Genomic DNA, 26,125 nt, shown 5'->3' with positions numbered 1-26,125 from the left:
GTTAGCTTCAGATGGTTGTACAGATTTGTCAGCTTCACGTAAATGATGCAAATCTCCTGTTAGACCACGTTCCAAAGTTGCTCTATTGGTCTGAGATCTGGTGACTTTTGAGTACAGTGAACTCATTGTGATGTTCAAGAAACCACTTTGAGATCATTTGAGCTTTATGCTGTGTTGCACTATCTTGCAGCCATCAGATGATGGGAACATTGTGGTCAAAAAGGGACGGACATGGTCAACAACAATACTCGGGTAGGGCGTGCCATTTAATTGATGCTTAGGGGCCCAAAGTTTGCAGAGAAAATATCACGCAGACTGTTACAACACCATCAGCAGCCTGAACCATTGATATAAGGCAGGATGGATCCATAATTTCATTTTGTTCATGCCAAATTATGACCCTATCACGGGAAAGTTGCAGCAGAAATCGAGACCCATCTGACCTGGCAACATTTTTCCAATCTTCTGGTGTCCAGTTTTGGTAAACCTGTGTGAATTATAGCCTCGGGTTCAATAGGAGTGGCACCTGGTGTGGTATTCTGCTGCTGTAGCTTTTGTAGCTTCAAGATATTGTGGATTCAGAAATGCTCCACTGCATACATTAGCTGTAACAAGTGGTTATTTGAGTTACTCCAAACAGCTGAAAGCAGTCTGATCATTCTCCTTTGACCTCTGGCATCAACAAGACATTTTTGCCCAGAGAACTGCTGCCCCCTGGATATTTTCACTTTTTGGATCATTTTCTGAAAACACCAGAGATGATTGTGCCAGGAAGTACCAGTAGATCCATAGCTTCTGACACTGAAAAAGCTATTTTCAATATCCCAACAACCAAGCCACATTCAAATTCTCTTAAATCTGCTGTTCAGTTTGAACTTTTGAAGTTTTGTCTTGACCATTTCTGCGTACCTAAATGCACTGATTTGCTGCAATGTGATTTGGCTGATCAAATATTTGCATTAATGAGCGGTAGAACAGGTTTTCCCTAATTACAGGTGTCCGATAATCATATATATTACTAAATTAAGAAGTTAATCAAGTCGATAATTAAAAGAAAATTAATATCATTGTCACGGATTATAAGTAATCCTTTTAGCTGCTTTTGAAGCAAGGAGCTAAATATTTTCTGCTTATAGCTAATAGGATGCGAGGCCTTGCAGCTTTTCTTTCTCATATCTCAAGTTTAATTGGCTGGATTTAAGGCCGGATAGTGAGAAAGCTAAATTTGCCATTACTTCTGCAATTTTTATGGGTTTGTCACAGCAGCTATCTTGTATTGGCTCACTGCTGACATGCTAGCCAGCTGAATTTTGCTAACACTAGTCAGTCAAAATATCTGTGAGATCTTTTGGGCTAGTGGCTCCCACTGATTCGGTATTTTAATATTGTGAAGATTCCTTAAAAGGATGGGAGAACTTTCTGAGCTAACTTAGGTGAGGACAGAATACTGTGCAAATACTGTGTAGAGTTATTAATTTATTTGTACCGTTATGTCTTGCAGTTAAACTCATCAACACTTTAGTGGTTATTTTTTTTAGAGATTCGTCAAATTAATAAATGATTACAAACATCCTTAGTCAAAGTCTTACTATTTTTTTTTTTTTTAAAAGGTCAAACATAATAGTCTACGTTACACAGATTACATTACAGAGTGAAACTCTTACCATGGCTTCTTCTTTATTTCCAATCACTCGGTTTATGCTTCCTTTCACTGAAGCTGCTGCTATATTTAGCCAGTTTATAGCACTACCTGGCTGTAAACAGAAGTGCTGCAGATTACAACACAACTGTCCATCTGGACATTAATACACAATAGGAACCCAAAGCCATTTCACCGGCTACGGACAGACTGTGACGTTCACTGCAGGGCTCATTTTAAGCCTTCCAACATACATTCATCCAAATCCACCAGACAGGGAGTGTTTGCATGGAGGAAAGATTCCTTTGATGTCTAATAAGCAATTATTGACATATCACCACAAGTTCCTCCTAAACTCACTAATCCCGAACAGCAACTTGTTTGATGGCTTTATTACACTGATTGCTTTTGACCACCACAAATGATGCAAGCGTTCCGCATTGATCCTTTGCCTTGTGTCTTACATTTGTTTGCAGATTGTTCAATAATCCAATTATTGCAGCACAGCTTTCTCTGAGCCCCTCTTATGTGTTTAGAGACACCTCCTTAGCATGCAGGCGAGAGGAGGAAGAGAAGAAGGAACGGGGGAAATGGGGGAAATAGACAGAAAACTCGGAAAGTCGGAGAGGCTGTGCGAGACAGCCGCTGTGGGAGGGAGAAAGAGACGGAGGGGAAGGGGAGAGCGAACGAGTGAAGGAGAAAGCAACCACTGAGGGACTCTGTGGCTCTATGTGTGTTCATGTGAGAAAAAGAAAAAGACAGAGGGGAGAAACAAAGAGGAGAACGTCACAGGCAAAGCCAAGGTTACCTTTACAAATGTACTGACCTTGTGCACTTCACATTAACCTCCCTCTCCAAGAGAATTAGTGTGTATCATTCCCCACTCTGCTGTTCCTAACTCCACCAATTGATTTCAGTAGCTGGAAACAGGGAAATTGAATGTCCTGTTATTGTGGCTAAAGAGTGGAAATACATGCTAATGCTGCACAGACCTGCAAAAGCCCATATTTACTCTCGGTCCACTTTTGTCTCTCTGGATAGATTTGGTGTGACTAGAACAGCCCCCTAGGGTGCAAGACTGTTGGAACAACTTCATAAGCCGTGGGATGGCTTAAACTCTTTCACAGTTTTCTCACTCTTCCTCCTTGATGATCGGGTTTCAAATTCAGGTAAGGAAAGAGAACAAAAGAATGAAGAATGGGTCACTGAAACAGTTTCAGTGAATGGCATGTAGCATCGTTGTACTGCATCGTGGCAGCCGTTCTAACCCCGTTTAATTGGCGGTGAGTGTATTATTTCTGAGGGCCGAGGGCGCGAAGCTTCAACGGATTCATTTACGCGATGCTTGCATCACGTTAATAACACGAAGCTATCGAAACAAACAAACGGAAAGTTTTTAAATAGTCGTTTTTACGTTCAGCCCAGACACAGAAGGGCTCTGGGGTTGCAATGAGTTTAAAGAGAAAGCTCAACTAACCATGTATGGATTTTTTTAAATGCTTGCGGTATACAATAGAAGATCTAAGTCTTCAGCATGAGGCTAATGTTGATGTTTGGCTTCGTGATGGCACACTTTGCGGTCTTCAACAAATGGCTTTAATCCACATAAATTAGAAGAAGTTGCTCAGCGGGAGAGAGAGATTACGGGGATAATGCACGGAGTGTGATTTGTTCATACGAGAGGAGAGACGCGAAGGAGCAGAGAGCCTCTGACAGAACAGCTGAGGAAGCAGGACTGTTTACAGAGGCACTGTTAAAGAGCAGCAGCTGGGGTAAGGACCTTTCAGCAGCATACCAAAGTCAGTCCTCGACACAAAAAAGGTGGCAGGAGAACATCAGTGGAGAAATCAGTATGATGAAGTAATAAAAGTTTCTTTTGAACCAGAGAGCTTAAAAAGCTTGAAAGATGTGGCGAAATGGCAATTGTTTCACATCTGGGAAGAAAAAAGAAAACAAGACTTTTTCTTTTCTGAAGAGTTAAGCTTTTGTCTTTTGCTTAAGAGGATCGCGAGTTAACTACAGAAACAGAGAGACGTTGTTTCTCTGTAATGACGGGGCAAGCCAGTTGCTGATTTATTCAGAACAGAAGAGAAACCTTCATCTTGAACCTCAAAGGAAATGCACAGGCTCTACAGTGGAGCAGCGGGCCTTCAAGTTTCAGCCTTTTGGGAATTATAACTTCTGTATTTAAAAAAAAAAAAAAAACCCCACACAGACAGAAGCATATGCCTGCTTTACATTAACTTGCTTACACCAGCAAGGATTTAAACAATAACATCTATGTGTAGGAGAAGTAGGTGTAAATGGAAATCATGACCTCTGTTTCCCAGTGGAGTTTGATGGTGACACATCTGTTCAGAGCAGCATAGCAGTTCTTCTGAATTTACAGTAACTAGGGTTTGTATACTTTGGCCAGCCATCCCAGTGCAACGGGGCATGCCTCACCCTTCAAAATGGCTGTTATGACAGGGTTCCTCATATAAAGCCTGTGTGGACAGACAGAGGATGGGTGGGGGAAATCTACATAAAGGGGAGTTAGTGGCACACTGATCAGCTGTTAGTTTGGTGTCAAAAATCTTTATGCGGCGCACCAGTCATGTTCTGAACTGTGCAAAAGCCATAAGCCACCCCTCATTTCTTTATATTTTGCCTCCAAGGAGCCAGACTTGTAATTTAATTCAAAGTGGTCTTGAGCAGCAGTTCTCTCGGGTTTTCTGAAGGTCTTTCAAAGTTTTTCTTTAGACATTGGCTGCTTTTTCATTCATTTTTAGACCGATCCTTGCACTTGACCATTTTCAGAAGATTTTTTGTATGTTAAGCCACTTAACACTGACCTCAAAAGTTTTAAGCATAAATAGACATCTAACTCAAGAGTGTACACATAACACACAACTTTGCAAAAAATACATTGAAATTATATCTTTATCTTCTTCAAAATCATCTTCAAAAAATGCCAAGGTGATTCCCAAAGAGCTGCTAGCTGGAAACCTGGTATATCTTGGCATGATCTGCTGTGTGTCCTTAAGAAATTTGAGGAAACTCAACATGTGCCGCATAAAAGAAGAAATGGCAGGCCTAAAAAGCACATGACCAGTATCTGTAAGTCCTTAAGCAATAGGAAAAAGTCCAGATAAGATAACAGGGCCTGAGAGATGGACGTTGCCCTTCAGTTGATCCATTTACTGTTAATTGAAACCTCATCAGAAATGGTCTCTGTGGATTGATGGCTGTCAAAAAGCCATTCTATAGGGAAATAGGGAGATAAGTTGGAGGTATTCCAGATTACACAAGAGCTACACTGAAAATCAATGGCAACAGGTCTTGTGAAGAATCCAAATTTAAATTTTGGGGTTTAAATCATTGTTAGTATGAACAGAGGTAGTCAGGTCCAACATGATGGAGGCTCTGTCATGGTTTGGGGCTGCAGTTCAGTCAGTGGTGCTGGTGTTGCAAAATTGATGGAAAAATGGAGCCACAAAATATCGTAAGATTTTAATCCACCATCCAATACCATGTGAAAAGCATGTGATTGTCACCAGCTTCATTTTTCAGCTTGACAATGATCTCAAACCAATGCAGTAAAGCACTGGCAGTGCGTCCGGTGGCGCCAGTGTCCGGCAGCCTCGCCTGTGTCAGTGCGCCCCAGGGTGACAGTGGCTACAATGTAGCTTGCCATCACCAGTGTGTGAATGTGTGTGTGAATGGGTGGATGACTGGATATGTAAAGCGCTTTGGGGTCCAATAGGGACCAAGTAAAGTGCTATACAAATACAGGCCATTTACCATGAAGCATACATGGATAGAAAAAAACAGTGTAACAATATCAGTCATGGATTGGCCTCTTCAGAGCCCGGACTTCAACATTTCTGAAGCAGTGTGGGATCATCATGACAGAGAACAAAACAAAAGGCAGAAACATCCAAAGAGCTTTGAATGTCCTTCAAGAAACGCTGAGACCTATTCCTGAAGACTCTTAAAGAAGTTCAACGGGAGGAAAACTTGCTACGAGAGTTCAGGCTGTATAGAAGATAAAGGTGGTCACGCCAAATATTCACTTTTAAAATCGTTAGAATTGCTCAAACTCTGTTTTTTGTCTTATATGCTGCTTTTCTATGTATATTTGCACACTTTTTTAATAGATCACTGCACTTGGATATCACTTGCATATCAAAATATAAAGAAATATAAAGAGGGGTGCCTCAAGACTATTGCATAGTACTGTATATTAACGTATAGTATGCATGCATGTGAATATATGTGCTTTATGTGGGTTGACAGACATCTTTCCCAATTTCACCCAAGTTTCTTCATGTCTCAGAAAAAGCAATTACGCTCTATTTCCTTTTATAAAGGTACTCATTAGTGCTGGCGGGCTTCGCAACATGGAGCAGAACAGTGAATAGATAGAAAATGTAGAACTACAAGCTGCTTTTCTGCTGCACAAAGCAGTGTTTCAATAGGGAATCCTTTGTTCACTGTGTAAATCCCCACGGCCTCCTGTTTAAGAGCTCAGCATGTCACTTGAGACTAAACGGCTGCTCACAAAAAAATGTAATTCAAATATTTTTTAAAATCCTCTCAGGTTGGACTCTGAATAGTCTCCTTAAGAAAAAGATCTATCTTTAGAAAAGCTACACTCTTAATTCTATTATTTTTTTATCTTAATCTTCATAATAACAAAAACCTCTCAAATAAGTTACCCTTACCATATGCTACTGTGCTGACTTTCACCGTCTTCTCCACCTGAGGCCTGTCTCCTGTTCTTAAATATTTATGCAATGAGCCCAAAATGTTATGTATTTACCATAAAATTCAGTTTCATACACCTCAAACAATGACATGAAGTGTATACACAATGTGGGGAGGGGAAGAGCAGCAGGGAGTGAGAGGAAAGAGAGAACCTCTGAATCAACAGTATTTCCCACACATGGAAAATGTGGGAGATATTCTGGGCCCCTGGAGTATTTGGTTGGGCTAATGTGTTATTGGAACAGGACATCTTTGTGGTAAAACCTGACAATTTATTAAAAGTGCAGCATGAAGGGAAATTATAAAATGAAAGGAGATTTTTACCTTGTGCATGTGTCTTGTACTTTTATGCATAGGGTTTATATGGATATATTCATCATGTAGTATGTTATTGCTAGGTGTTCTTGCAAGGAGATAAACTGAATTTAATTAATAATTACTAATGAATCCACTTACTGTCAGAAAATGTAAATATATATTGGTTTCTAGTGGCATAATTTCTTTAAATATTCATTTTTCTTCACGATAATCCTGAAGATAAAGACAAGAACCAGTTGAGAAGCCAGAAGTCATTATTATAAACTATATGACAACTTATCCATCAATCCATCCATCCATCCATCCATCCATCCATCCATCCATCCATCCATCCATCCATCCAATATAATTCAAGTGAATTATATTTTGGCAATATATGAGATTTATAATGAAATATAGTAACAAAGTAATTAAATAATTATTGATAATTATTTTATTGTTTTCACTAAAAACTGTCAGAAATCCAAATGATTGATATTAAAATGATGGGATGTGAAATGAGTGTGAATACGCGTGAGAATTTTTGCTGTTTTTATTTGGTTAAGTTCCTGGCACTGTATACTGTAGAGGATGTTTTATTTCAAAATTCTCTTGCACTTAAACACCAAAAGAACAATCTGTAATACCTGACATGGTGTTTACCACAGATAAGCTTTTCAATTTGAAAAAAGAAAAAAAGACTGCATCTTTGGTGCAGACGCTTTAATTTATTATGGCTGTAGTAGTTTTTGGCTTTCCAGGTTTCTCTTATCTATACAGTAGCATTCAGTCTCTCAGTGTCACACACACTTTATCTGTCAATCTACATTTTGAAGCTAATGACTTCTGGGAGCCAGATGCTACCGTTTAACGAAAAAAGCGTGGAGCGCTAAGTCAGGTAACACTAGGTAGCTAGGTTAGCATGCTGCATTCATAGACGGTATAAAATATGCACATATGGCCATAGTAACTATGTACCTGTTGTTTCTGACGTGCAGCTTTGAAGCCGTGAGAGTAGCGTTATTACAGTCACCATCTACAGTATGAAACTACAAAAGGGGGGGCATGATACTGTAAGAGCACTTGCTCATTGGCTAACAAATTGTCAAGCATAAGTCATTAGCCAATGAGTATAGTATATATAATACTCAACGTTAGCTTCATTTTCCTGCTCTGGAGGTTGGTCGTTAGTAGCTTCTGTCTTTGTTCTTCAATGTCAATGGGCAAACAGCTTATAGGTCCATAACCGCCACCCTTTGGCAATGCTAGCCTTATACAAACAAGGGGGAACATGCACTATATTTTTGACAATAAACTGTTTGCCTTTTTTATTTGACAAACATTCTGAGAAATATATCCAAAATCACTTATAATTTTAAAATGATTGATTTAAAATAGGTTCAATCTTGTGTTTAGCTTGAACTGAATGTTTTTTTTTTACCTTTCATTTCCCTTTCCTGTGCCTCATCATCACTCATCATCATCCCCGGAAGTGGCTGGCCATAAAAGGTGACATGAGCGCCTGCTCTGAAAGGGCAGCCACATGCACCACTGCAAATCTTTCACCTTATTAAATATAGATCTATAGTCAACTACACCTGTGAAGCCAGTCTCACCTGAGCCAAGGTTACAATGACTGATGCTATTTTTAACTTCTTGTTTTGAACAGGAAATTGGGATCCCATGCGTGTTACAAGTTGTGTAAGTGCAGTGATGATGTATGCTGATAACAGTGGGTAAAAACAGTGTCCCTTGATTTTTCAGCCACTCACACCCTCCCACTCCTCATCAATGTAGCTTGCCATCACCAGTGTGTGAATGGGTGGATGACTGGATATGTAAAGCGCTTTGGGGTCCTTAGGGACTAGTAAAGCGCTATATAAATACAGGCCATTTACCATTTATATTGTCTCTGCACACAGCAAGCACACATCTCTTTGTGCAACATGTGAAATAGACTGGCATTAGAGCAAGTCCGGGTACTGGGCAGTGATGGCCAGGTGCATCTGGTGCATGATAGAGATGCAAGAGGTAAATATGCTTGATTTGCTGAATCATGTAATTACACCTGCACCGCTGAGCTCCTCGTATTTCTTTTTTCATGAAAACAGTATTAAGTGAAATCATTCAGCTATTCTGTTTCCTCTTCGTTAAAGCCTGTCTGGTCAAGTTTCACTTTGTTTGAAATGAGAAATCAGAGAGTATTTGTTTTCTGTTTGTCACGCTGCTTAAAACATTTCATAGCATAACAGCAGGAACAAGGTGAGACAGCTTCACAAACATGACACGCGATACTTCTTTATCTTCGCTGCAGATGCTCGCCGAATGTGAATAAAGTTACAGAGTGAGAGTCGGAAGACTTAGGCATCTGTTGGTTTTAGGTTTTAAGGGCTGACCTTGATCAAAGATCAACTGGGTGTCGGATTAAACTGTGGTTAGGGTTGTTGTCATGCAGAGATTAGCCGAGAGTGAGATTAGTCAGCACAAGCATATGTGTACCTTTGATGATTCACTTTAGGTTCTCCTTTTTTGCAGTAGTTTTTCTTTTTTTTAATGTGAGAACCTAATTGCACTATGTCCGTCAGCAGGTGTTGCATTGTTCATCCAGAGACCATCTGGGCCTGTAATCCTTCGGAGATGAACACCAACATTGTGTGTGTGTGTGTTCATCTGTACCAAATGTATGGGACCTTTTGTACTTGTGAAGTCCGAATTGTTAAGTTGACCTTTTAGGGAGTAAACATTTATAATGAGCAGGCTCAGTGCTCCTGGACAAACTGTAGACATGATTCTTTGAACTATTCATTGTATCCGCTTACAGTTTTGGTTAATGTGCATTAGCTTATTGTCTTGGAGAAGAAAAAAGAAACACAAAACTGTGAAATATGGAAACTTTTCTAACCGACTACCTTGTTGAACTGCTCCTAGGTGCATAGAAGTCTAAAGAAAATATGTGAGGTTTCACTGTTGTTGTTTCTTCTATCCATATACAATCATTACCTGATTGGCTCCTGATTGTTGCTGTCTGGAGCAGTTTGACTAAGTGGCTGAAAGCAGGCAGGAAGGAGACTCCGAGCAGTTCGTAAGACTGCTCTTCTGCTGTTGAACCTGTCAGATGCTATAGAAACGCTGACTGACTGGAGAGGAGCTCACAGCAGCCGACATGCAGAATGTAAGCTGTGGTGTTAACCACCTGGATCTTGGCCAACCCCAGACTTGGTTTTGGCTCCTGTGCACAGCCAGCTTCTTGAGGTTGAGGTTTCATACCCTGTGACTTTAGTGAGCCGCTTGACTATTAGCTCTACATACAATAAAGCCCCTAAATAGATCCACTTGACAGCCCCATTGCTAACTCTGTCTCTCAGTATATATCTTAATGTACTATGGCTTGTGTGTGCAGCGTTTCCCCTTGTATATACACTGGACTCCCTGTCTGCTCATCTGACACGTTTGTCCTGGCAGAATTGTAAATGACTGGTGGGTGTTAAGGATGATCACATGTGACAGCCAATGCATAGGGTTGCTGGCAACATGTGTTAGCGCCAGTGTACATTAACCTACATTCAGAGTGAGGCCTTTTTGAATCACTAGGGAAAGGAAAAGGTCATCTCTTGAATAAAATATTCTGGCACATTTCATTTCTCTGCACTCACAAGCTCAGTTCTTTTACATTTACATGCTTTAGAGTTGAAATGCCAACCTTTGGCCTATGATATACTTTCATTTTATTCAGTAGACCCTTCTTGCTCACAGGAAGGTCAATGTAAACAGGAGTCAGCTGCGTACTAACTGTTGCTAGAAAGTGGAGAACAGAGGTTAATGAGTTTGTGGCATGGAGGTGGCTCAGGTCAGGGCTGATCCCTTAAAGATAATCTCCCTGTCTAGGGATTTGTTTTTCTCATTTGTCCTAGGGCCTCTAAGCTGAGTTTGGAGGTCACTTCCTGTGCAGGCAACGGGGCCCAAATCTGGCTATAGACAAATAGTACGTAAGGAGCCAGGTACTGCTCAGAGTTGGTGGAAGAGAGAGTGAGAGAGAGCACAGTAAGCAGGAAATAAAGCTGAAACATGAACATCAAGGGAGGTCGGGGCTAGAGTTTATTCATGCCACTGAAATCAAAGGATTTGCTTCTGTAACAAAACCAGATTTATCAGCGTGACTTTGAAGTGGTCCATTTGTGTTTTCCTTCGTGGCAGTGAGTTTGATTCAAGTCATTCCCGAGCCGTGCTTCACAAAGGTGACGAAAACAACTTCCCCTTTGTGTATTTAGTTAGATTTAAGCCAACTGTCCTGCTTATTTTTGCAGTTATCACATAGGTTTAGGTTGGGGAGGGAAATGCGAGTTCGGGTTCTAATCGTGGAATTTCATGTTCCTTTGTGTGCTGAACATTTTGTGTTTATCACTGGCCCCTTGTTTGCATTGTTTCTCAATTTCCCATATCTGGAAGTCAACCTGATGCCCAACAATGAAGTTTCTCAACATGTCAGCCGAATTGTGTTCCCAGCTGTTTTGTGGCTGTTTTCCGATTCCAGTCCAGAGCAGCTTTGAAAACTGGCAGCTCAAAAACAGAAAATTAGCGAAGCAGCAACAGATTGGTGTGAGGAGCACGTGAGGAACTTAAGCTCTCCAGTGCTTTAAAGACAATGCTGCGGGACTCGAGGAGGTGGTTTGCCAAAGCTGCTGCAGAGCTCAGCAAATGAGTAGTAGGATTGTTTTGTTTGAATGAATTCAGCATAGTAAAAGCTGTTGCCTTTTTTTCTGTTGCGGGGTTATTGAAAAATACATTTTACAGGTTTCTGAAGGCGAGTCCACTCAAGTCTGAAAAAGAACACTCCAAGTGGAGAAAGTTCTTAAGATGTGGGACTTGCACCCAAACTTCTGCTCATCCGTTGTCCGTATACATCATTTCTAAGGCAGGGGATGCAAGATGCATCTAAATTAAGTTTCTTGCAGTCCTGGATCTCTTTGGCCTGGTTCAAGCTTTGCACATTACCCCATGAACTCGGTGGACTGCGTGTGGTCAAATGAATGAGTGGGTGTGCTGACCCCTTGAACTCTATAGGAACTGTCTAGTTTTCGTGTAGCATTATGTAAAGATGAAATTTATCACAGCTACACTAAACTTTTAATGTAGAGTTTGAAAAGTATGGAAAGCATGCACACGAATATTCATTAGCAGCTCACCAAGGCTCACAAAGACTTTAAGCGTAACATATCACGCTCGTTTTTTTATTCTGGGACTCCACAATTGTGGCTTTGCATGATTCAGTTCAAGACTCTTTATTTTCATTATGCAAGCATAATGAAATTATGAAATTAAGCAATACTCCCTCACATGGCACATAAAAAGACTTCGATAACATAAATATAGTGACATAATATGAATACAAATACAACGAGACTTAATATTGGATGATGTATATACCTCAGGGTTGCTATCGTGTGAAGGTGAGCAGTAGAAAGTGAGTTGTTTTGCATATTATAAAATGATTCACAGTTTATTCTTAAAAAAGTCCTTACCTATTCAGTGTATTTAAATACATTTTTTAACGTAATGTAAAGTGATCTTGCGATACAGAGAAAAAAATTCCCTCAAGTAAGCGCTTGGCGACAAAAATCTTAACAGAAATAAACCGCAGAGCAAACCAAGCTCAGGAAGGCTCTCCATCTGCCTCAACCAGTCTGGGTGAGAGGAGAGTGGAAAAGAGAGAAAAGATTATTTAACTCATTCTGCCTGTTATGCAGCTCCTGAGTTGAGCCTCTGCCTGGAAAGAGGCAATATTAGGGCTCCTTAGGCCATCGTTTCTAAAGGTCAGCTTTATTCTGATTGGTCAACTTCAGGAAGCCAGCCAAGGGGCAGCACCTTAACCCCGTGAACGCTAACTCATCCTTTGGTTGGTGTGAAGGTTCTTAAAAAAAAACACTATGCAGCTATCCATCCATCTTCTTAACCGCTTGTCCGGTTCAGGCTTGTGGGAGGGCTGCAGCCTATTCCAGCTGTCATAGTGCAAAAGGCAGATTATAGCCTGGATAAGTTGCCAGTCTATCTAACATGCAGAGAAAGACCACCATTCAACACTCACGGCCAATTCAGAGTGAACATTTAACCTAAAACGCATGCCTTTGGACTGTGGGAGGAAGCCGGAGTCACCGGAGGAAATCCACGCAAGCACAGGGAAGAACTTGCAAGCTCCACGCAGAAAGGCCCCGGCCAGCTGGCGGATTTGAACCCAGGACCTCGCTGCTGTGAGGCGACAGCGCTAAGCCCTGCAACCAAGTAATATATTTTCACTTACTTGAGTGGAAACTGGCAACTTCTCAAACCCACCCATAAACGTTCAAGCCTGATCTGAGTGAGCAGCACAAATATTCACAGTAACAAAGACGACAGCAGCACATCTCAGCTCGGTAAACAAAACATTCGCTACCTGATGCACGAAATATTTGCCCTGTGCTGTAAATAGGTGTAAGTGTGGAAAATGTGCTTAAATGTCATCTCCTATCCTAAAACATGAAAGGTAATGTAGCTAGTAAAATGTTTTTGTTTTGTTTTTTTCTCCTGTTGTCACCAAACAAACGTATGGTAGCACCACACACCGACAGTTATTTGCATGCTGGGATAATTTAATTGCTTATAATACAACTTAGATTATGAATACAAGAAGATCACCATATAAAGAAATGTGTGGCAAGATCAGAGTAGCCTGAAGCCTGAGCTTTTGGTTCAGGAGAAGTACTCAGAAATTTGGATACCTAAAATAAAAGGTGCAACATAAAAAGCATGAATGAAGTTTTGGGCATCCGCTGGCTTCCCAGTGTCTAATTTTATACTGGATGCATGCGATCAGTCCCTCTCTGTCCTCAGCAGGCACGAATTACAGGAGTTTCCAGCCATGATAATCCTCCTCACCAGATAATAACAGCCTGCCACATCTTTCTGAGATTCATGCCCGCATGCTTTACCACTTAGCCAAAATATCTCAGGTGATTAATTTCATTCAATGCGTTTGACGTTGAGGAATTAAGATGAGGTTGAAATGCTCAACGGCTCCGGCCACTCTAAACCCGGTGAGTTATCCTCCCGCTGCTCTAAAGGTACCCACTGCTTGTGTAAAAACAAAGCCTCTGGGCCCTTCAGCTGCAGCTGCACGCTAAAGAAAAGGTTAAAGTTGGGCCAAAAAAAGCGCCTGTGATGTTTGTAAGTTGTTTATGGAATTTGAAAACAGGTACAGCTTCAGACATGTTGAGTCCAAACTGGATACTGTGTAGATCAGAACGATAGCGTCGTCTGTAACCTCCCGTCGACCAAGGCGGTGTGAACGCCTTAAGAGGGCGGCGTGTCTGCGTGCGTGTGTGCATTTCTACGCCTTTGTTTACAGTCAAAACAGTGGATTTCTAAAAGGAAGATAAATGTGATTTCGCTGTCATGGGTAAGGTCACCTAAAGTTTGCGGGAATAATCCATGGAGGTGAGACAACATGACAGCTTTGGGTTTAACATGAGGAATGCAAACACGGCTGACATAATACATATTATTTGCTGTTGCTATACTCACATAAGCCCTGTAGTTTGACTCTTTGTCAATTGTAATGTAACAAGAAAAAAGTAAAGGCAATAAACATTCACAGGTGTGCTAAACATCTTAAGGCTGATTCCTCTTTCTTAACCAAAAGCAGCAGTCAGAGTAGATTATACTGTAACCTTAACACATGTGTAACACAAGCCTAGCAAAGAGGAAATCTCATATTTCTGTATGCTCAGGTACTCTCTGCCCAATGCCAGGGTCACCTTCACCAGGAAAAATAAATCCCTTGTGGCTCATTAACACTACCCATAAGACCTCTCTCCCTTTGAGAGGCGGCGAGTGGGTGTCAGCCTAATGTTTATACTGTCTGCTCATGGTTATGTAAGCCATTTCGTCCTCTTTCTAACTAATCTACCTTTACCTTTCCCAACATGCCAAGTTATGCGTTACATAAATATTCTTTGAACTGGTCTAGCTTAAGGTTTTTCAGCATGCCAGGGTGTGTATTACATAAATATTGTAGGCCAGACTGTAGAGAGGTACTGTACCGTGGAAGCTGTTTTTTCTTTTCCCTTTTTTCTCTTTCCAGAGTCAAGGATGCTTCTCTTTCATGAAGGGCAGGTTCAGGGAGGCCGTGGCACTTAATCAGCCTCTAGAATGAGCAAGTCAGTGCGTTTATCTTTACAGTAGGCGGCCGGCTGTACAGCGGTGTAAACAAAGTTCAGCACACACGCGTGTGTTTGTGTGCGACAGGCGGTGTAACATGCGTGATGAGGACATTGTTTCTCTGTATAACAGTGCCCTGTCTGTGGTTCACTCGCTTGTTTACTGACGCTGTCATGCTAATGTACTTACAGCATGCGGGTCACAGGGTTCATTTCTAACCACGAAGCCTCGCTGCCGTCCATCATAAAGCCGTTTCGTGCCCAGTTATTCACCCATAATGATGTTATCTTGATAAAGCCAGAATAACTGGACTTCCTCTATATGTCTCCCTCGTTCGTTAGTTTTCTTCAACGGCGTGGTTTCTATAGCAACTAATTGTTTTTGTTATGCCTTAGTCAAATGATTGCTGCCCCTTTGTTGTGACCTGTATTGACCTTTTTTTATGGCTATCGGAGGATTTGCACTAGGGCCAAAGAAGACTCCTTGATAAAAAAAAGAGAGACCAGCTGTGAGTGACTGCAGTCATTATCAGTTTTCCGGGTTCTGATAAATCTGTGGCTAAAATGACCATCCTTCCTGGCTGTAGCTCTTAATGACTGAGCATTCCTGCTGCAGCTGAGAGAGGGTGGAGATATTTGAACCATTTGAAGAATGCTCTCAGTGTGACATCCGAATTACTCGTAAAAAAAACCCCCACAAAAAAAACACGAGGCCAATTTGAGCAACATCTGTCCTGTGGTTTGGTCTTCACACAGTTTGGTGGGCGCAGTGGGCTTTTCTCAGCCTTCAAGATAACATGCTTCTTTTCATTTTTGGCTTTTTCATTAATATCTTCCCCAAGCAGCACGTTGGTCTGATAAGGAGGGAGCAAGAGCAAGTAGAAGACACACATTTCTGTTTGTACATTTTGGTGGGAAGAATCGGGCATTGTGTACTCGTACTCATCTGGGCCCTCATGGGAAATACACAGCAACTAAATCAGTTGTTAGCTTTGTGTGTTATCTTTTAAGATGAAAGGACACTGAAAACAATGAAACTGCTGCCCTGGGGTTTCAGAAGGGGAAAAAAAGCAACTGGAGCGAAGAATGAGACCTTTGATCTGTGCAGTCAGTCCCATTGAGTTAGTCTGAGACTGTACCCAGAAATAGAGAAGACAGGGGTCAAGAAAAGAAAAGAAAAAGGCCCCGTTCCCGGTTCACAGCAGTTGCCTGCAGAAGTTTCTGCAGAAACAATCATCCTGTGCATTGTTTTAGAACTATTATTAGGGCTACCCTCCCAAAAAAAGAACATCTGTACTAAGTCACCATTAACTCTGCTTTCTGACTCAGTTTTTTTTGTCTTCATTCAAGATGAAATGTGACACGAGGCTGTGGGAATTAACATTTTAGACATCTAGCTTTAACAAGACATTTCACCAAGTTGCACATCATCATTCAAGTTTCATCAAAGCAGACATAAACTGTGACCACTTAATATTTCAAGCCACTAAATTGGCAGGCCAAAAAAAAGGAAATTCATTCATTTGTTGTGTTCTTGTGGCCCAGTAGTCAAAGATAGACACACAAAATATAACCACTATATCCCCATTTTGGTTTCAGCTAGGGGCCATAATTGCATTTACTGTAAGCTTATAAAAAATTGTTACAAAATTGCTAATATTCTTTGTATATGCTGCACGTGTAAACTGTAGGCTGCTAAAAGCGGCTGATTTGGGAATGTCTGGCTGCTCGTTTTTGGTTCTGGGCTACTGGCAGACGTTGGTGCACAGTCACTGCAGCCTGGCCTGTCTGCTCTGGTTTCATAAGCAGAGAGAGCAAATGACCTATATACTTCTCTGAGGGAGGGGAAGTCACCTTGTTGGTGGACCAGCAGGCAGGCAGGCTGGCACGCAGCGACAAGGCTTTAATGTGCGGCACTATTAAAAGGTTGACCACTGACTCGATATTAGAGGCATACTTTAGAGAGACCTCTCATCTGCTCCTCGTGTTGCTCTTGGCCGTGAAACTTTCCGGGGCTGTTTTTCTTGGATTGGATTGTCTTCCCCTTAATGCAGTTTGGTGATGGTGTGAAAAGGCCAATGTATGGGGGGAATATTCTGCATATAAACATGCTGGAAACACATCTTGATACGTATTAGATTTGTGCACGCACACTTGCACTCACATTAAGCTGAAACCGTGAGGCCCGCTGCCAGAAAGATCAAGTCAGACAAACACCTCACCAGAGACTCCTCTAAGCGTCCTAACAAATTGAATGTGTGTGTAGATGGACAAGAGGGAATTAGATCAGTGGTCCTGATTGTATCTGAGTGTGCTGTTGCTGTACCCCTTTCCAGCTCGTCCCCTGGAGGAAATACGTGTGCATGAGAGAAAGAGACTGGGAAAGAGACAGAGAAAAGGGGAGGGGGGAGAGAGAGAAAGAGAGCGCTTGGCAGCTGGTTTGATGAAGGATGTACGGAGAATGTTAACCAGACAATCACCTTGCATCTTATTGATTGAGATGGAAGAGAGGTAATTAGCACAGAAAAGAAGGGGAAGCTGAGGCCACTTTCAATGTTTTGATACAAGGTGTTCTCTCTTTGTACCAATCTACATATTGTGTTCTTTGTGTGTGTTTGAGCATGAAGGGAAACGTTTTGTTAAAGGTTATAGTGAATGTCCTGATTTTTTTTTTCTGCTGTGTCTAGACGTGACAAAAACTTTTGTGCACGTAGAACGTAAATGTTAACCGGTTCACTCTATAGTACAGCTGTGCTGGTGGTTACTACAAGACAGCTGATTAATGTAGACCCGTTCCAGTTTTACTCAAACTATCAAATCTGCAGAACAAAGAGCAACACCTAAAACTCATTAGATTGAAATTTTATATTAAAATACTGTGAATTCAATACATATATAAGACAGGACTTTTTTTTTTGTTTGAAAATATAGTTTGTGGTCTTTTGCGAACTGGATAGGGTTTTTAAATGAGACTAAATGATGGGAAAAAATGTTAGTGTTACTTCATTGATAATACACAGTTGCCCGTGGTGACGATATATATCAGATTTATGGAAATGTTTCTTCTATCAGAAGAGATTTGGGTCTAGAACGCCACCTCGTGAATCAGTCCATCAGTATTTACAGATGTAAACTTATTTTTTTTAAAAAGTTACATCCAATTTAGAATCACTAATTAGCTTCTACCGTCTCGATTCTCGATCTTTTATCCAACATCTTCCTGGAATGGTCCACATTTAGGCTTGGCAGACAGAAACATTATATAAAAATAATGATCTTTCTTCAGGTGGAAACTGACAGCACACATCAGGTTTTACCAGTGACACTCCTCGCCATGACCCTCATGGTCTCATTTTCAGGAGTGGGTAAACTGCAAGTCTTAACTAATTCTCCCATTTAACAGCGCATTAGTAAGAACATACTGTTTATCCTGCGATTTAATGAGCCTGTAATGGCAGGAATCAGTCAGTGGTAAAAGAAGTAAATGATGCCAGAGTAAACAACGCCTTAGATCAGCAGACTCATCACTCGTGTTGTCTTGCCTGTTTGTTGCGTTGTTTCGAGTAAATTCAACACGTCATGCTATTTACAGTACAGCACACGTCAGTGCTGAATCACACCTGCGATCTTTGGCCTTGAACTCGATATATAGTTTTACCTATAACACAGTAGGGCTTTTGTTCCACCGTGGTTTTTGACATTTTAGTCCACCTCTGAACTCTTTTTCCAGTCCGGTTTCATGCCAGAGAAGAGGTGTTTTGGATCCCACTTAAATTTGACACCCTGCTCTGTTTCTCTCTGCTTATTGAATTTAAATAATCTCCTCTATAATTCTTTCAGTGTCATCCTGGTAAGCTTGGAGAAACCATAAATCCGAGGAGCGTAAAGCCCTCCTCTCCCGGTTGGCAGACATTTTTATGGCTAGCCACATTGTGCTGCTACTGTCAGTGGGTTGTAAAAACCCAAGAATGTTTCACAGTGCGCATCATGCCGTAATGCAGATGGGAAGGGGACAGTCAGCCCTGGTTTTATTGTTGACTTTTGAATATTCCTTGTTAATTTATGCCTCGTCTGAAGAACTCTTATGTGTGTCCTTTCAGCTCGCCACTGAGACAACCGTCCTCGACGGCCAAAGTGTGCCTGGTTTGTGGAGATGAGGCATCAGGTTGTCACTACGGCGTCGTAACATGCGGAAGCTGCAAGGTCTTCTTCAAAAGAGCTGTGGAAGGTATGGCATCGTCCCACGTTTAGATGAGATGTCACTGGCTTGAGCTTAAAACCCTGCAGATTAAGCAAACACAAGGGAGTGCAAGAAAACATTACCACCTCTCTGACAAGATAATAAGTAAAACAGCAAGCAAATCAAGAAACATATCGACCAGTTGATAGCACACACAGTATGCAGCATAAGAAACACACAGCGAGTACAGGAAACAGGCAAACAGAGAGATTGGTACAAGCCAAGTACACAATAACCGCATTTGTGGCAACACAAAAAATAATGAACAAGTAATTGGCTGAATCTAGGTATGGAGCCATTATCTTTTGATTGCTCTTTTGGAACAACATTGATGATTAGTTGACGTCAGTGTTTTTGTATCTGCAGCATATGCAGCCTTATGTGTTTTCAAATTGGCGAATGTGTTTCTTAATTGATGTTCTAGAAATTCTACTGCAACTGTCCTTTGAAGCACCGCTCCTCTCTAAAACAGAAATAAGGATCATTATTAGGTTATTTACATTATTATGTAAATAACAAAATAACTTAAAGCAAAAATTGGGAAACGTAAAATCTGAAGTCTTTATATTAAGGGCCATCAGTCAAACAATACTGTTTGCTCTGGGTCTAAACAGAGCGTGTTGTGTGTGACGTCTTCTTTTGCGCATTGAGGGTTCACACTAGAGCGCGTTTGCTGTCGCATTTTATTTGTAGTGTGAACAAGCAGACAAAAAAAGAATCGGATTTGATCCAAAAATCGTAATTGAGCATTAAGACCTGCAGTGTGAACGTAGCCTCAGACGCTAGTTCCGTTTGCCTCTTTTCGTTGCTGTGCTTTGGACTCTCATATTTTTTATACAGGAAAAAAAGAAAAGACACATTAATACTGTTCTATTACGTTGCAGGAATTTCTAATTAATTATTTCACTCAATATCAGATAAATGAAGAGAATCGCTTTAACTGACAATTACAACTCTCAGACTTATTGGCCAATATTCTGCTTATTTGGAGGATCTTATACCAGAGTGATATGCTATGAAGGACACTAACAAAACTTCAAACCCAGTCTGAAATAATAGGTATGACATCGATGGTAACCATCTTTCTTTGTTAAGCCGTGCTTTCTGTTTCACGCATCATGTGACTCTTCTTCTACGCAAGACTATCCTTATGAGTGTCGCCTACTGCAATCAGAGATACTGTTAAATGGTGATGACAAAGTGGTGAAATTAAAATTCAACAAATTCTGTAAGGTACACAAAATATAACAGTAAAATGCAACACACAACAAATAAGATGGAAATTAGACCAGAAAAGTGCATTCAGCTATTCACACCTATTCACACCAGCTTGTTTTCTATGCTGAAGTGCTTTTATCTAATGTTCACTCACATTCAGAGCAACTTGGGTACTTTGACATGTAGACTGGAGCAGTCATGGATTGAACCGCCAACATTCCGATTAGAAGATGACCTCCTATACCTCCTGAGCGACAGCCACCCCATCCATTCATTCTCCTCCGCTTATCCAATTCAGGGTTTCGTGGGGCGAGCTGAAGCCTATCCTAGCTTTCACAGTACGAGAGGCGGGTACACCCTGGACAGTCGCAGGGCTAACAGAGCGAGACAGACGACCATTTGCACTCACATTCACACCTATAAGCAATTTAGAGTCAACAACTAACCTAACCCCACTAACTGCATAACCCTGCCAGGTTATGTGTCCAGCACAAGTTACCACGGTGATTTATCCAGGTAAAAAGACGGATGACTTTAATCTCACGTTGTAATGTGCCTCTTATGTTAGGTAGGAGCTGGGGAAAATGTTAATGAGAAAAATGGTATAAGTCATTTTCAGATGTAACAACAACATTTTAAAGAGCTCACTTAAACAAGGACATGGTGGCAAGTTGCTCTTTCCACACATTCAGCACACTGTACTTTGCAAGAATTATTACCCATAGTTGCTTTTTAAAATTTCCACCATACTGTTGCATCTATGCAACAAACTACTGTTTAATCTCACTAGACCATCTGTTTATTTATTCCTAAAATATCATTAAAATGACCAAAATTAGGCATTACATTTATAGAGTGAGTCATCGGGGAAGAAAAAAGCAATTCAGTAGGTTAGTCTCCAGCAGCAGCCCTTTATGTTATATTTAGCTTGGGGAAAATCAGCACCAGTCATAATGTGCTTTTCATGTTGTGCCTGTTGCCTGAGGCTTTGGCCTAACTCATTTAGATGAGTGTTTGAATGCAAAACACACTTTTACAGACCCAGTGAAGGCGGGGGGGAAACAGGAGCAAACAAGGCTGCTAGCCAGCCAGCCGTCAGGCCCTCTAGGTGTTTTCCTGACCATTGAAGGAATTGCATTCATTCCCAATCAAATCATGCCTTAATTTGATGATATTTACACACCGTCATTACGTAGAGACCTAAAACCAGATTATGTGTCTGGGGTTATCGAATCAGATGTGCCGTTGTTCTTGCTTCAAGCCTGTCTGGCACAACGCCGGCGGCAGACACTCAAGATCGGATTTTGTGCGGGAGCGCTAGTCAGGTGAGGCACCGGAAAGTGCTCACTTCTCTTTGTAATTACGGTGCTAAAACCGTATTTTTTGCTCTTATAAAAACACAGAAAAGGCTTCAGTGATTGCATAATGCCTTTCAAATTTAACACGGTGATCCTTACATTCATATTTTCTCAATATTCAGTATTTCTCGGGGGGGGGGGGGGATATCCTCTTGATTCTGCACAACCAAAAAAAGAAAAAAGGCAACTGTGCAAACTATGAAAGCAACCCCTAGAGTGGTGTTATGTCATCAAGTTTGCATGAGACATGTGAGCTTTTACCTTACTTGACCCCCCTCAATAGCTACTGCTGCCGCTGCTGAGGTGGATGGAGAGCGAAGCAAAGGATGAAAATAGTGAGAGAAGGATTTTGCAAAGGGAGGAGAGATAGAGGACGGTGAAACGGATACAGCGAGGGAGGAGGGGGAGGAAGGACAAAGAAAAAGTCAGACGCAGATCGAGATAAAGAGAGGAGGAGCTGGGAGTAAGTAACATGGAGAGGGATGGAAAATGATGTGTCAGCAGCGAGTGCCGGAGAGGTGTAAGTCAGGACGTGAGGAGACGTTTCACTCCGCCCCTCTCCCAGTATTTCCTCCTCCTTCTCCTCCTCTTTTCTCTCAAAGTTAAAAACTTAGACTTGGCATGGGAGATATAAAAGAAGACTGCAGAGAGTGGGCATCTGTACAAGGGGAATAATCCAGCCCATGCTTAATTTCTTTTGGCACGGCCTGCCTCGGGGGACACAAGTTTTCGGTCGGCTGTAGCTCATTAGACGACTAACTGGCTCACAGCCCTTACTACAGAGCTAGCATTCTGAAGCCATCAACAAATCAGATGATATTCTGTGATTGTGAAGAGTCTGGTTTTCTCTTTACTCGAGTCATATAGGTCATTGCTAGGTAGCTTTTCTTCTCTTTTTTAACATCACTGGGCCTCAGCACGGTTATCCTTTTGAAGTCTACGTTTTAGATTTACATTTAGACCATCTGTTTGGAATATCTATTGGCCACATGGGCCCTTCACTGTCCAAATCTGTTCACTTACAGTTCTCCTCAAGAGGACTAATATTCATTCCACTTAATGTTGTCATATCTACCAGAAGGTGCTGCCAACTGTACACTATAAAGTTTAGAACCATGAGCCTGTGAAATATATATTAATATTAAATTAGGTGTTGAGAACTCTCTGGCTCCCAGTTTGCCGAAGAAAAAAAAAAACAGCCCTCGGTTCATTCTTACCTCACAACATACAGTATGCATTAATATGATTTATTAAAATGTATTTATTATTATATATTAACATTAATTGCTCTAATTGCTAACGCTCACGGGATAAATGTATATCAGAGGCACTGCATGAGAAACACATGGCACTTACATAATCCCCAATAGCAATCAGTGGTAGAAGTCCATCACGCCAAAGCGGGCATTTTGCTGATTACTGGGAAACATATAAGCCAATCAAGTTGCTACATTAAAAGTTGAAGTTTACGACACTTTGTACCGTGTGGGGGCAAACGTTTCTATTCGTAGTGCAGATGTAGATAAGTGCTCTTATCATTTGTCTTGACTTACTGTGTTAGTAGTGTGAGTTAGCAGGACATTTGTTCAAGCTCTTTGGTGGGATGAGGCATCAAAGCGCCACGAGATGCTGTGTTGGCAGTCGGGGTTGAGCCGTTAATTAAATCACAATGCCGTGTATTTGTGCTTATGTGGAGCAATTATAACCTGCGGGAGGAAAAAATAATCATTTTTTAAACTTGTTGAATTGGCTGTTGACATTACAGCTATATCACTATTCATTTAGATAGTCCAAAATAACTCCCTGCTGGCTGCTGGTGGCAAAACGTCCTTTTAGAATACAGAGGGCAGCAACAACAACTTATTAGAGTACCTGCTGCTGCTGCCATTCATAGATTAGAACTACCCAACACAATGACTGATAAGCAAAATGATATTTAAACACTGTGGTATACAGTACTGCGAATTAAGCTCAAACTACACATTTTGCTTTCACTTTGGATTAGCCACCCAGCTGCATTAGCACCATTCACTCAGCATCATTTTTGTCCTTTTAACAACAGGATACCACTGGTGACATAAATCATGGTGACAATGTAAAACCAAGGGAAAAGGTTTGTCACACAGGCCTAGAGACTGGTCTGCAACCATATGACAAACACATGAAGCCTAGTTGTGGTTGTTTCGGTCACTGGTATATTACTTCAGCTGTAGTTTTAATGAAACAGAAAAGTGTGACACAAACCAGAAATGTGGAAGGTTCTCTTTCAATTAACATATTTCACAAGGCACAACTTTTACTTTGAAGGTAAACTTTCTCCACTTCTGGATTGTTCGCATCACACTTTCCCAAAATGCACTATTTGCAGACCAATGTGAAGAACTACAAGCAACCGTGGCAACCTGCTAGGAACCAAATCAACTGCTAAAAGTTTGTTTTAGTTAGGGGTTTTTTTTTGTTTTGTTTTTTTGGTGCAGTAACTTCTTTGCATCCGATTTCACGAAGCAAGAAACAGCAATTTCTGACTAACCAGTCGGGGAAAACATCTTTCCCTAGCAACCAGTGGTTGTATCACTTCCAATATGGCAGACAACTCTAGAGCAATGTGCGTATGACGCCTTGTGAGAAACCTCGATTTCATTTAGCTGTTTCTATCATTTGGCTGTTTCTTGTCCTGCTGTCTTGGACTGCAGTTGGCAATGACAGCCCTTCTTCTACAAATAAGATGTGCTGCAGAGATTCATTGTGAGCCTCGGGCCAGTTTAACTTGAACCTGACAAAGGTGGAAAGATAGTTCATGTGTCAGCACTGCAGAGCAGAACAGAGACTATATGGTTGGTTGCTGCAGTCAAAGCCAATAAGGTTGGAGTCTGTCCACGGGATCTTAATTTTTAATAATACACAAAAAGTATCTCAGTCTGTGGGAAAACTGCATTATTAAAACTACTGTACTCTGGATTATTCTGGCTAAAAGGCTGAAATAATGTTGGCATTTAGCCTGTAGAAACTGTCTACAAAGTGCAACACATAAAAAAATAAATAAAAAACCCCCCATCTCAGTAGTATTTAGTAACTACGTTCTCACACAGTGCTGTGACACCAATATTATCAGTACATAGATAAGCAATTACTACAAATAATCCAGTTTATCTTTTAGAGAATGGCAGGTATTGTTAGACATTTACTGTGTTTACCGTTACATCTGGCATGTTAATTGTCCGATAAATAAATATAGAATGACTTATGAAGCTCACAAGGCAGCTGTACTTATGTTATTGACTAAACTGTCATGCAAACCTGCAGTAAATGTCTTGCAGTTAACTCTTCAGGTTATGGATTAGTCCTGCGCTGCAGAAAACAACCCTCTGACATAAAACAGCGCTTTGTAAATATGTGCCATCGCTGCTAATGAAATGTGGAAATAGCTGAATGCATTCATATGTGCTTCTTTCCTGCTTTCACTCCTCTAAAGACAAGTTTGTTGATACAAGACAGCTGCACTCAATAAACGGCTCCATGTGGCGCACATTTGAAGCGTTCAGCGCCAACTTATTATTCGCATGTCATCAGTGGCTTGGCATGTCTGCTCCTCGTAATAATACCAGGTCATGCTTGGAGCTCACTAGCTGCTCTTACTGTTCCTCTTTCTTTTTCTTTTTTTAACTTTGGGTTTACGTGATACACGAGAAATTACTCAACCTTGCTACGCCCTCATTCAGCTCTAAAAATCCGACTGGGCCGTGGTTTCCGTGGCGCTCGTGTCAATCTGAAAAACTCATTCTTCCTTGCCTCCTCAGAGGAAGAGGTCGTCTGAGGACACGTCTTGCCCGGTTTCTGTTTGGATTGACAGCTCTGCTGTCCAATCCCGTTGCTCAGCTCAGGCTCGGGGGGGAGGGAGAAAGGCCTCCCTGCAGTGCCTCCTCGGTGAATGCTTCAGGTTGTGTGTGAAGGAGCTCATGTAACGACGGCTGGAGTCAGTGTTGTCCCGATCTCACCTTCCCCACATCACACATCCTTTAATCAGAAACTGCATAGCAAAGACACAACCGGAGGCACAAGAGGAAAGAAATTCAGGTGTACGGCTCGGGGTAAAAATGACTTACTCTAAGCATGTGTGTCGCCCCGATTGCAAATAGACCTGTAATGATATTAGAAGGGATATCTTATTACACTATTAAATACTGTTAAATTATGCATTCTTTTAGGAATATTCATATACATAAACAATACATGAGGGCTACAAATTATTTTTTATATTAAAATTGTGCACTTGAACAACATCTTGCACTGCAGACATATTATATTCTTGTTTAAGTGGTTGTTCACTATGTTCTATTTAATGCCTCATTTTAGCAATAAAAACAACATACATAACACTGTCTACTGTCCTATAAAGCCTGTTGTGGCACTAACAACTACACCATATGTTTTGGTG

The 26,125-nt window shown here is 41.2% G+C and overlaps 1 protein-coding gene across 4 annotated transcripts in view; it reads left to right on the top strand.

The window, feature by feature from the left end:
* The window catches only part of nr3c2 (nuclear receptor subfamily 3, group C, member 2), a 138,357-nt gene that overhangs the window by 83,120 nt on the left and 29,112 nt on the right, over positions 1-26,125 (top strand). For all 4 annotated transcript variants that reach the window (XM_080880592.1, XM_080880590.1, XM_080880591.1 and 1 more), the window contains one exon: positions 18,975-19,102. In XM_080880592.1, coding sequence (XP_080736718.1) covers positions 18,975-19,102 — 128 coding nt within the window. The remainder of the gene's footprint in view (positions 1-18,974; positions 19,103-26,125) is intronic.

This window comes from Rhamphochromis sp. 'chilingali' (assembly GCF_963969265.1).
Source record: "Rhamphochromis sp. 'chilingali' genome assembly, chromosome: 4".
Lineage (NCBI taxonomy): Eukaryota > Metazoa > Chordata > Actinopteri > Cichliformes > Cichlidae > Rhamphochromis > Rhamphochromis sp. 'chilingali'.
Note: the sequence above shows the minus strand (reverse complement) of the source record. Positions and strands in the feature narration are given on the sequence as shown.